Source organism: Galeopterus variegatus, unplaced genomic scaffold (assembly GCF_000696425.1).
Source record: "Galeopterus variegatus unplaced genomic scaffold, G_variegatus-3.0.2 Scaffold3950, whole genome shotgun sequence".
Taxonomy (NCBI): domain Eukaryota; kingdom Metazoa; phylum Chordata; class Mammalia; order Dermoptera; family Cynocephalidae; genus Galeopterus; species Galeopterus variegatus.
Genome location: NW_007730061.1, coordinates 113761 through 126335, shown reverse-complemented (window position 1 = coordinate 126335; position 12575 = coordinate 113761). Strand labels below are relative to the sequence as shown.

The 12575-nt window shown below is 47.2% G+C and overlaps 1 protein-coding gene across 1 annotated transcript in view; it reads left to right on the top strand.

Moving 5' to 3' along the window:
- The window catches only part of ARHGEF10 (Rho guanine nucleotide exchange factor (GEF) 10), an 89232-nt gene extending 82352 nt beyond the window's left edge, over positions 1 to 6880 (top strand). Inside the window, exons 16-17 of the mRNA XM_008586350.1 lie at positions 2432 to 2554; positions 5009 to 6880. Of these exons, the coding sequence (XP_008584572.1) occupies positions 2432 to 2554; positions 5009 to 5526 (641 nt within the window). The 3' untranslated portion in view covers positions 5527 to 6880. The remainder of the gene's footprint in view (positions 1 to 2431; positions 2555 to 5008) is intronic.
- The last annotated feature ends 5695 nt before the right edge of the window (positions 6881 to 12575 follow it).

Sequence of the window (12575 nt, the reverse complement as noted above, 5' to 3'; positions counted from 1 at the left end):
CCGGTACGGGCGCGACACGGGGGGTTGAGATCCCGTTACCGGTCAGTAAAAAAGACAAAAAGAAAAAAAAAAAAAAAAAGAAAATTCACTCAAATTCAAAACAATGGAATGTACCATTGCCCGATTTATATTTTCTTTTCACATCCAGTGGCTGAGAAAAATGTTTGTCATATAGCAAGACAGGCAGTCCTGACTTAAGGTCCTTGTGAGGAGATTTTCCACTCAGTTCTGTTGTGGGCCTTTTATATCAGTGTTGTGAGATAAATTATTGAAATTGGGAGTTTTAAATGGAAGATAATATTTTAGCCCTATATATTAGGGGTAGTGAGAGAAAGCTGATTTATTGTAATAAAACAGACAGTACCACACAGTAAACCAATTCCAAATGTCACCCACTACCAGCAGCTTTGCAAAGCTTTCCACAGAAGATCTTCAGAAGGGTTGGAGAGAAGGGTCTCTCGGATTTTATCCTAAATTCATATGCAGATTTGTTTTCTAAGATGATCATGTTTAATACTTAAGATACTTACCATTGAGTCAAACTGATGCTCTAGGAAGATGCACCCCCTCCCCGAGGTGCTGCGTTACAGCCTTATGAGGTGCCAGTCTGCAATGAGAGTTATGAATTATGCCAAGCATCAGCTCCTGCAGTCAGTGTTTCTTATTAGCTCTGAGAATAAAAGCACCTTGCTTACTTATGGGATAGTGGTGTGGATTAACTATAACTCCATACATCTTGAAGATCTAAGTCACTCCCAAATAAGCAAGTGTTCAGAATTCCTGGGAACATAAATATTTTTAGCTTTTTTTAAAGTAATACGAATTGATGTTGAGAAATAGAACCATATGTCTTTCTTTTTTGTAACTGGGTGTTTGGGGTTTTATTTGTTTTGGGGTTTTGGTGGGCTTTTTTGGGGGGAAGTAATTTTGCCGTTGCCTCATAAAAATGACTTACGTAGACAGGCTAACCTGTCTTTGGCCGTGATATTAGATCATTTGCTTTTCATACTCTTTATTTAAGGTGAACTTCAGGTTGAACGCAGACATATTGAAAATAACTTATGTCTACAGAAAAGAAGAATCAACCTGTTTTTAAGCGTTCACTGTTGCTTCTTGTGAGCAAACTAAATCAGTCTTCTGGGCTTGTCAGCCTTGGGGCTAAACTGAGAAGCACCAGGAGGCGTCTTGTCTCCTGAAAGCTGCGGTGCTAATGCTAGCATCAGAGTCGTAGTAGAACTCTGTGCAAGTCCAGAATCTCCCTTTAAAATTAGAGTGATATGGCAGATGTTTGAAGCAGGCAGTGCTTCTACCACTTTCTTTTGGTGCCTCTTGCTTAGCCTCATCACCACCCAGAGCATATCGTGTCGTTTCTCTGGGCTTCAGATCCTTGGCTGTAAAGCAAATCAAAACAAAACACACAAACAGCTTTAAAGGCCTTTCTGACCCCAGTGTTATTCTATATCAGCATTTTCCCAAGTGTTTCTAGCACCGAGTCCAGGAGATGCTGTCTTTCTTTGCACAGAGCCCTTGGGAAGCCTATCAGGCAGCGCCTCTCGTCTCTAATTGTGCTTCTTGCCGAGAGCTGGTGACACTGGTGATCTCTTCTCACTTGTAAAGGGGTGGCCCTATACTCCCAAAGAACCACAGGCTGGAGTGTGTGTGTGTGTGTGTGTGTGTACACACACGTGTACTCACATAGAAGCAAATGGCTTAGATAGACGATTCTAGGGGGATTGCTTAGTGTGTGTGTGTGTGTGTGTGTGTGTGTGTGTGTGTGTGTGTACACACACACGTGTACTCACATAGAAGCAAATGGCTTAGATAGACGATTCTAGGGGGATTGCTTCACGTCTGAGAAGGTCAACCAGAACAGTGTAGAGAACAGACCTGGAGATGCAGCCATGCATCTGTCCTGCTGCTGTTTTGTTCAAGTGTAATTATAGGACATGTCCCCCAAGCTTTGTCTTTCTTATCTACTTGAAGTATCTTAGTCCATTTCTGTTGCTTATAACAAAATACCTGGAACTGAGTGATTTATTGGTGGTGGCAACAGTGAGCCAGGGGTCTCACATGGCAGAAAGTGGCAGAGCAGAGAGAGAGAGAGAGACTCTTATGTGCTCTCCTTTTAAAGCGCTCAGAACCTTGCCCCTGGACCACCATTTTTAATCCATTCACGACAGCACAGTTCTACAATCTAATCACTTTTTCAAGGTCCCACCTTTTAATTACCATAATAGGATTTCCCACCCTCTTAACACGGTCACAGTGGGGGTCAAGTTTTGGGGGGACACTAAATCCAAGGCATGAAGGAAGTCCAGTGCACAGGTTTGAGGTGTTTCAGACACTGCGTGAGCACTCCTCGCTGCCACCCTGGCGCTGCTGTGTAAAGCAGACGCGAGCGCAGAACCCACTTGTGTGTTTCTCTGTCCAGGGCACCAGCGGCTGTCTGTGACAAGCCTGCTTGTCTGTCACGGCTTGCTGATGGTAGGCACCAGCCTGGGACTCGTCGTGGCCCTACCAGTCCCTCGTCTACAGGGGATTCCCAAAGTGACCGGTGAGTGGACGTCTCGTGTGTCTGAGTGGGCTGTGTCCTGTCTTGTAAACTCACTCAGCACATCAGTCTGTGCTGTAATTTAACATCCTAGGATTATTTAACAATTGAAATTATTTGGTTGGTTTTTTTTTTTTTTTTTTTTTTTAGTATACTATAAAGACTCAGTAGACCGTGTCTATTAAATTGGAATTATCAATTTATCCTTTTTAAAAAAAAATTTCTTATGTTAGTGGTCCGAGGAGAATCTTATACTGAAAACATGTTTTCATATTCTCTTTATTGCCACCAATTAGTTCCTGTCATTATATACAGTGTAGCTCAATGAAAATGGGTAGTGTTTATATTTTACATTGTAAAGAAGGAAACCCAGGATTTGAAAAAGCTCACTTGTGCTTTTTTGCAGTGTTGGCAGGAGTTCAAATTGGTATGGCCTTTCAGAAAGCAATTGGCGTTGTGCATCTTGAGCTTTAAAATGCTCATGTGTCTGGAATCAGGGTTTCCAGTTCAGGAATCTAATCTGTCTCAGGAAACAGCCTCATCTAGGAAGAAGCATGATGCAAAAAAGATATTTGCCACAGCATTTACTTTTTAATCCACAAAACAGGAGACAACCTGAGTGTTCAAAATTAGAGGTGGGAGAAGCTTAACAAAATGGTCGTATTTCCATTAGTAGAATAGAATGCAGCCAGTAAAAGTGATGTGTGGGGAGAGGCAGAAAAATGTTAATAGTATAAGTATATTTAAGATCTTAAATTTTATGTTATTATAATATCCAGGAGACAAAATATTAACAAAGAAAAAGATTTTGTGGGAAACTCACCAAAATGTTAATAAGGATTCTATTTGTATAGTTTCCTCCTGATGTCAACCCATCTGTGGCTTAGATACATTCATTTTTTGGCATGTCCACCTGTTAGGATTAAGAAATTCCAATTATGTTCATTCATTCCTTAATTTCTATTTTTATTATGATATATTACATTATAAATACAAAAAAGTTCAATGACAAATATGTACAGTTTAAATAGTAATGATAAAAGGTCACATGCCTGCTGCCTACCTTAGGAAATGGAATATTACTTACACTTTAGAGACACGTGCTGCCCCTGCCCAAACTCATTTCTCCCCCCCCACACCCATAGGTAACTATTATCCTGTTTTACATGAATTATTCCATTGATTTTCCTCTGTAGTTTTATGAATTTGTACCTTAAAGTTTTTTCATTTTCCCACTTTGCATTTTCTTTCATTGTCTCAAAAGCTATGCGTTTCTCTGTTTACTTTTTCCCGTCAGTGTTGTCTCTGAGGTTCACCCTTGTTGGCACATGCACCTGTAGTTCATTCCTTTTCCCTGCTGTGTAGTGTGCCTGTGAAAGGATAGAACACTCTCATCCATGTTTTTTTGATGGATATTTAATTGTTTCCAGTATTTTGTATTACACGTAATGCCTCTGAACATGTGTGTGGCTGTCCCTGCTTACAGGGGCACAAGCTGCTGCAGGGCGCATGCCTGGGGTGGGATCGCTGCAGTGTAGGGGATGCAGGTTTTCACCTTCACTAGGTGTGTGAGCATTCATGTCCCTCCACAGTCCCACATTCCTGCTGTTGGCAGACTTCTTCAGTTTGCCACTCTGGTCAGTGAGAAGTGGAGTCTCACCAAGGTGGGAGATTTTATCATTTAATCTGCTTGGGCCAGAATGGGACAATGGTGACGTCTGGGGCCTCTTTCCACCTGAGAGCATGTGGTGAAAAGGGCACGTGCTCCTGTGTCCTATATCCACGTTGTATTACCTGGGAAGCGTCCAAGAAATGGGGCCAGTCCCACCTGACGCACAGGGAGTCAGTCAGTATGCCAGGGAGGGAAGTATGGGGCATAAAAAGACCTACAGGTGTTTCTGCAGGTTGACAATGATTTTAAAATTTGAATCACATCACCTAGAAACTAAAGAGTCCTAATTTTAATTTAAACTGTAGAATTAACTTGTTCTAAATCCCAGAAGCTTTTTGTAATGGAAAATGACAGGAAGCTACTGGTAGTTTAGGCATTTTGTTCCTAAAACTGACACATTTCAGGCTTTAATGTTTTAAATCAAGACTTAGGAAAATTAGATCTGTTTCCATAGAGCAAATTAGAAGGTATTTCCCATGACTATTTTATTACTTTAAAAGTATGATACGAGTATTAGAACTGAGATACTTCTGAAGAAAGCCCAGTTTTGTATTTTAGATAATCATTTTTAAAGCTTTCTTCAAATTAACTAAAAACCCACAAGAATATAATGTAGAAGGTATTTTTATTTTAACCTGTCACTGACTTGGTATTAAAGTCACTTACAGGGTTTTGTTATTTGAACAGGGAGAGATGCATTGGGATAAATCATGTACCTTTTCTTTCCTTCTGTAATACTGTTTATTTTTTAAAACGGTGGTTGAACTATTTTTTTCCCTTTTCAGGAAGAGGGATGGTCTCCTACCATGCACATAATGGTCCTGTCAAATTCATTGTCATGGCCACCGCTTTCCACAAAAAAGACCAGGACAAATCCCGGGACAGTCTGCCTCCCGGCCCCGAGCCCCAGGATGAAGACCCAAAGGATGAGCTCCCACACGAGGGACCCAGCTCTTGCCTGAGCCAGAGCGACCCTGATGCAGCCATTTGGTTGGGAGATTCTGTGGGATCCATGACTCAAAAAAGTGATCAGTCTTCCTCATCAGGGTCCCTGAGCTTATCCCACGGCTCCAGCTCTCTAGAGCACAAATCGGAGGACAGTGTCATCTACGACCTCCTGAAGGATCCCACCATCTCACTGAGAGGCAAGGCACGGCGGCACAAGAGAGCCAAGGCCAGCTCAGCACTGGTGGTCTGTGGAGGCCAGGGCCACCGGCGGGTGCACAGGAAGGCCAGGCAGCCGCACCAGGAGGAGCTGGTGTCCTCCGTCATGGTCTGGCAGATCCCCCTGCTGAATATATAGGGGAGGGCCCGCCTCCTGGGGTGGGATCCGCAGTCAAGGACGACTTCTCAGCTTAATCACACGGCCACAGCAACTGAGGCTGTGTCTACACTGGTTGGGGAAACATTGAAAACAGTATTTGGGGAAAAAATGTGCAATATCCTAATGACGGCTTTCCTGCCAATTCGTTCCTTCTCTTCCACACAGCAGAACTGAATACAGGAGAAGATTGATGCAATTTCTGAGTAATTGAATGAAGTTCTTGGAGAATACCACGTTCTTTTTGACTGTTGTAGTCCATATATAAATTCTGAATGTTAACCTTCATCAGCTTCAGACCTATTCTTGTATCATATTACTTTGAGAACTTGTAGGACAAAGAACTTACGGAAAAATATAGTGTATTCAATAGTCTAGGAATTTATTAACAATTCTTAAAATAATTTTACTTCATTCAGATTTACTACTTGTATTTATGTTCTATATTTTTAAATTCCAGAATAGAATTTGTAACAATTTAAAAAGTCAGGTAACACATACTGGTCAAGATAGTGTGATTTGCTTTCAGAAGTGAGCTGGGTTTTCCAAAGTGGTATAATGCGTGTACTGTATATTTTAACAAAGTATTTTTATATTGCATTTTTCTATTAAACAATTAACAGTTAATGTTTTAGTAATATACTATCTGTAGTATTTTACAAATGTGTGCTTTGAACCAAAATGCTCAGTACTTCTCAACACGTAGACTCAAGCATCAACACCAAATTACTCTTCCCTTCTCGTGTTAAATAGCACTGACATCCACATTAGAGATGGTATTTGTTTTAGTATGGTAGGAAACATGCAGAAAAGTCTCAGTCAGTTCTTCCGTGCAGTTTCCTGCACCTGTGGACCTGGAATGCTGTGTTCTTTTTAAATATATGTTCTTAATGGCTCGTGGTGCTAGTCAGCATGGCATACTGCTGCTGGCCATGGGACCCAGCCAAGAAAGGTGACCTTGACCAACACTGTGTGTCATGGAGGTGTCCCTCTGCAGAGAGCATAGGTTTGCATTCTGCAATCCTAGTGCCAGCTCTGCATGTCAAGGTTCATGGGTATCAGTGAGTTCCACTGTGCTCAACATGTATTTATTTATCAATATTTTGCTTACTGGATAGATCATGAGGGGAAAAAAAAAAAAAAACCTAACACAGGCATTCACCAGAAATAAGTTTCTCAGCACTTTACAGGTGACTAAAAATGCTAATTTTATGACTTAGCCAAATATCTTCTAAGTTGCATATATACCTTCATGTGAAAATAATTTCTTCCAAAATGTTTTTAAACCGTTAGCTGCTATCGTATTTCATAAATAAAGTCTTTGTTTATAAAGACAGTGTTACAAGCTGCCTTTTTTTGCCTATAAAATACAAAAGGGCAATTACATTCTGGAGGGAAGAGGGTCAGTCTGACCTGTCCTTTCAAATTCGGCATCACCAGCTGCTGGACTGGGGAGACTTCATGTGTAACTCCCAGAGACGTGTGCGACGTGCCTGGAAGTCAGCGCTCTGAAACGCAGGTAGGCACTGGGAAGCTCTCAGGAGGCTCGTGTCGTTGCCAGCTTTTATGTTGAGTGACATTAGGACTTGAAAGAGTTTTATGTAAAATGTTTATATTTGATGGGTGTTTTACAAGACCAGGGTCAACCTTCTATGTGCACAGGTGAAAGAGAGGTATGGAGTTAACTTACTGGGACCAAAAGGCTAATGTCCAGAAGTATTTCCACACTGATGATTGTGCAGGACAGGGATGGAGCGAGACCCGTGTGACTCACTGGTTGCCTCTCACAGCCTCCGTCAGAGGGGAGAGAAGCCAGAGATCGGAGAGAAGCGGACGGGAGGGAGAGCTTGGAAGGAGGAAGAGGTTCGAGAACATGGGGCAACAGTGGACTCCTGCTTTCACAGATTCACACTTCAGTGAGGAAAACAAATGTATCGACAGCTGTTAAACAGAGCCGTGTGTAAAAGCAAATGCATTGAATAAGCTGCAGACTTATTAACAAAGTGTGTGAGAAGTTAGGCCAAGCTCTGTGCCAGGCCCCGGGGGTAGGACAGTGGGTGAAAAGCACCACTTCTGAGTTGTGATTGTCTGTTTATTCACCTGCCCCCTCTGCGGGAGCGTGGGCTCTTCCTAGGCAGTGACAAGCTACAGTGACGGCAGGACTCATGGGACCCCAGGACCAGATGGATGTGTCTGCCCTGTTTCCTTGTCCCATCCGCCAGACAGACCCTCAGTGACAAGACCCACTGGCACTGTGGTCGCCTCCTTTCCTGACTGGGGCCCACTCCTCCCGCCCAGGGGAGTGTCCAGGCTTGGACCCGGCCGCTCACGCTCCAGAGTGTGCTGGTGGCGAGTGTACACCAGCAGGCCCCAGGAGCTGGGAGTGGCAGGCAGGTGTCCCCTCCCTGCTCGCCTCCTGCATGCACTGAGATGTGGCTTTCCATCTGGTCTGCCTGGTGTGCACCGTGTAACCACAAAGTTCCCCTGCGAGGTTGCAGCCAGCTTGAAAACACGGCCATCTGTATCTGCCTTCCCTCTCTGCTGCTTTGTATTGTTTTATCCCTCACCCTTGCTGCCCTGGGATTGTACCTGCCAAAAAAGCACGAGCACAGAAGCTTTACCCCAAACTCTGTTCTTCTAGAGCACCCAGACTCAGACTACAGGTACCAGGAGTGGCACTGAGAGCAGCTCTTTGGGATGGGAACCTGGACTTGCATTGGCCACCTGTCATGATGACCCTTTTGCTAGTGGTAAGAGGGGCAGTAGCACCCTTCTGCAGGCAGCACAACACAGTGCAGTGACTGGAGATTGCCACCCATGCTTCCTAGGATTGCATCTTGCTGGAGGCAGAGCATTGTAGGACCAGTTCATGGCTGTGCACAGTGTGAGGATGATCATCTTTTTTTTTTTTTTTTTTTACCGTAAGGGGATTGCAACACTCGGCATGGTGTTGTCTGCACCACGCTCAGCCAGTGAGCGCACCGGCCAGCCCTATATAGGATCTGAGCCCGCGGCCTCGGCGCTACCAGCGCCGCACTCTCCCGAGTGAGTCCCTGGGGCCGGCCCAGGATGATCATCTTAAAAACGACAATACAAGGTGGCTGCTTATAGCATTAGAAACCTTGGAAAAGGAGAATAGGCTCAGCACAACTGTCAACCTAAGGCCTGTCCAGGAGTCAGAGGGCCTCTGAGGTAGCTTTGGCAGAAATTCATCTGCAGTCACGGGCAGGCCGTAGCAAAGTTACTTACAGGAACTGACTATACAAGCTCAGCTGCAGAGGAGACTGAATGCACAGCCTCAACAGATGCCCAGCGTCAAAGTCAGTGCCTCAGAGGGAAAGAGGGGGACCCTGAGACCAGGAATTGGATCACATGAGTGGATGAGCCATCGACATGTTAAACCCCCAAGTTCCTCTAAATTGCTGGCAGCAACCACACTTTCCCCCTTGCCAGAGGAAAGGAACCCTCCCTCCTTGCTGGAGATTGTGCAATGAGACCCATAGGCAGAGTCACCTCCCAAAGGGATGCTCCTGCCCCTCACCACACTGTCTCTCTGCTGGCGTCAGCGGCAGGCTCACCACAGCCATGGAGGAAGTGCACAGTAGAGATACCTCATGTGGGAGGGAGAGCGTGCATGAGGGAGTGAGGGCATCAGGCCAGGGGAGAGGTGAGGACGGGAGGGGAGAGGACGCACCGACGTGGATGGGGGAGGACAGAGAGGGAAGTCAGAGGTGGGGTTCTTGGGGGTGGTGAGGACCGGGAGGGAAGAGGACATACCCATGGGGACGAGGAGGAGTGAGAGGAAAGAGGACTTGCTGACATGGGGCAGGGAGGAGGTCAGGAGGGAGGTGAGAGGAGCAGGGTCAAATGGAAGCCTCTGAAACTTTCCCCTTTTCATTCCTGTAAAACTGCTAACTCAATCTGGTGTCCCTGGAGGAATCGCAGAGATGAAAGCTGCTGTGGAAGACTTGAAGGATGGCAGAGTGCTAGTCCCCGCCAATCCCCGTGAAGTTCATGGGGTCGGCCACTGCAGACACCAGGTTGTGTGGAAGGTGGCGGGTGCTGCGGGGTAGCCAGGTGGTATCCGCGGTTGCAGCCACCACACACACACAGCGTCTGCACTGTCCTGGCATAGAGCGATGCGGCTGCCAGTTCAGCAGATGCTCGCCTCCCAACACCCTCCATGGGGACAGAAAAGAGTCTGCCTTTGTGTAGCGAGGCCTGTGGCACACTGCTGTGTGACCTCAGCACTCTGCTAATGCTGCTCTCTAGAGAAACCCACAGGGCTCCAGGCATCTCCACAGTCTACAGGGTTTCACACTGCGCCATTGTGTCTATGGCCTTCTGCTTCCTGGACCCACAGGAACCAGATGACCTAGGAGGCCACGCCTAAGCCAGAGGATGAACTACACAGAGATCTTGAAGCCTGCCACCTCAGTGGAGTCTTCAGGGGCTCAGCATCCCAGGCACTCCATGATATACTTAATGGGGTAAAGGACAGGCTGTACTGTGTGCCCAAAGTGTCTCTACCAGCATTTAATCCAGGTGAGGCCCGTTCATCAACATAATATGCACCCAACATTGCCTCAAACCATAGAGCCCATCTTGTGAAAGAGGAGGCGTGACAACGGGCTCAGTGACCATAGGACCACTGGTCTTGTGCATTCCACCTCCTGAAGCAGCTGACCCAAGAGACCAGATATTATGGCAGCTCAGGGACATCATTTTGCAGAGTTGAGACACTTTCCCACCAGATGTACCATATGCATGTGTTCAATGGCTGATACCTGGTCTTGTGAACCCAACCCTAGAATACATATTCTGTGGTCCAAGGAGTGACAGTAGGAGTAGCCCCTCTGCCCGTCACTTCTCGTCTGCCACTTGAAAAATGTGTGTTTCTTATCTCCGCGAACTCAAGGTCTGCTGGAATGCAGGTCAAGCTTTCCAAAGGTGGAAGCTCCACCAGGGGACATAGTAAGAGTTCCACGAAACCAGAAATGTGACTCTCACCTGGCCACGTTGGGCGCCTCCTGACAATGGGCCAGTAAACAAAGGAGGGAGTTTCTGGCTGGGTAATCAACTCCGATTACCATGAGGAGCTAGAATTCTACCACGGAACGGGGCAGGAACACAGAGGACTCACTGCGGGGCCTCCTAGAGCTCCCACGCCCAGCAATAAACATAAATAATCCACTGCAGTGGCCGTAGCCTCACTAGGGCTCTGCAGCTAGGGGCTTACACACCTTGACAATGAAGGTCTCTTCCCCCACGCCAGTCAAAGCACTGGCCACAGGAGGATGGTGGAGAATGGAAGCTGTGAATAGCAGTTACAGCCCAGAAACAACTGAGCAGCACCTCGGCTGACTCGGCCTCTGTACGTGTTGTCAGGAGAGTGTTGCCGACCCTCCACTGAGGATCCAACCCAGAACTGTGCAGACCCGTCATCCCATGTGGTAAGCTTTAACCAACGCACGACAGGAGGTGGTGAACTTGCAGGACTGGTTTTGAATCGCCCCTCTCAGGGAAGAGGTGAAGGCATCTTATTAAAAATTAAGGCCCCATACATAGTATGAGAGTTGGCTATCGCAGGTGAGTGAAAGCCAGTCTGCAAATCTAAGTGATGATAATGGTGTATGGTCATGAATCATGTACCTGCCTGGATTTGCGTGGCCCTCCTGACCCTTGGGCTTTCAGCCATCTGCTCAGTGGAGAGCCCTGGGGGTCTCGGTCTCCCCTGAGGGTGAGAAGCCCCAAAGCCTAGACCCAGCCTGAGAGGCTTGGCTTCAGCAGCTGCCCCAGGGGGCATGGGACCCAATCTAGAAGCTCGGGGGACTTACTGGTCTAGGGAGAAACTGACCAGGAGAGACAAGAGATGGGAAGAGGGAAACAGACTCCACCCCTCCCTGCCTCCAACAGACTGCTCCGCATGATGGCCTGGCCAGCCTAATCAGAGCTGTCTGTCCCCCGATAAGGTGCAGTCAGTGGGGCAGCCACCTTCTTTCTGTGGCTTTCTGTCCTTCACTGCCCCCTTCCCTTTTCCCGTCACTCTTGCTGCCCTGGGATTGCACCCCTGATAAATCAAGCAGCGACAAACTTTTCCCCAGGCCGCTTCCCTTGGGACCTGGGCCAAGTAGGAGATGTACCGACTTAGCCACGGGGAGTCCGGGAAGGCTCCACAGGGGATGGGATGTCTCAACTGACTCTCGAGGTTTAAAGAGACTTAACCACACAGAGCCAGAACGGGCTGTTCCAAGTAGGGGAGCAGCTGGGTACGGACCGCCCTGGAAGAAACAGGCGGCCGAGTATCCAGAGGAGATGTGCAGCCCGGGGGGTTCGGAAGGCAGCGAGAGGGGGTGAAGCTCTGATGGGCTCAGATGGGGCGCCCTGGCTCCCCAGCGTTCTTGTGAGATGGGAGGGCAGCCTGGAGGCTGGCAGAGGAGGTGGGGAGTTCTGGAGGCCATGCTGTGCCTCACTATGACGTTCCCCTGCATGAGCCATCCCGTTCCCCCTCCTAGCTGCCTCCTCCTCCTCCTCCTGGTCCGTATTCTGATGAAATCGGTGCAGTGGTGGTCCTGCAGTGGGCTTCCTCTCTGAATGGGAGAACTGGTTGCCTGTCCAGCCCAGGGACCCCAGCTTTGACTTGACTCCACGTGGACATTTCCTGTGCTGCTCTCCATGTCCGCTCCTCTGGGAATACAGTGTCTCTGCAACTGGATCCTTCAGGGAAGGGTTTTTCCAGGATTACCTTTTTCCTCTGCAGCCGTCAGTTAAGGACTGGAAGAGGCACCTGTTCCAAATGGAGAGAGAGGAAAATGTCCTCACGGGCCAGCATGAGGATCTGTTGCTGCTCTGCAGACAGCATCACACATCTGTGATGTTTTTAAACCTGCAAACATCCAGAGGATAAGGCATGGGTGCCACGAAATTGGAACTAAGGCTTTCTTTTTTTTTTCCTTTTTTTTGTCTTTTTTCGTGTCCGGCAACGGATCGCAACCCTCAGTGTCGCGCCCGTACTGGACCAGGACCGGCAA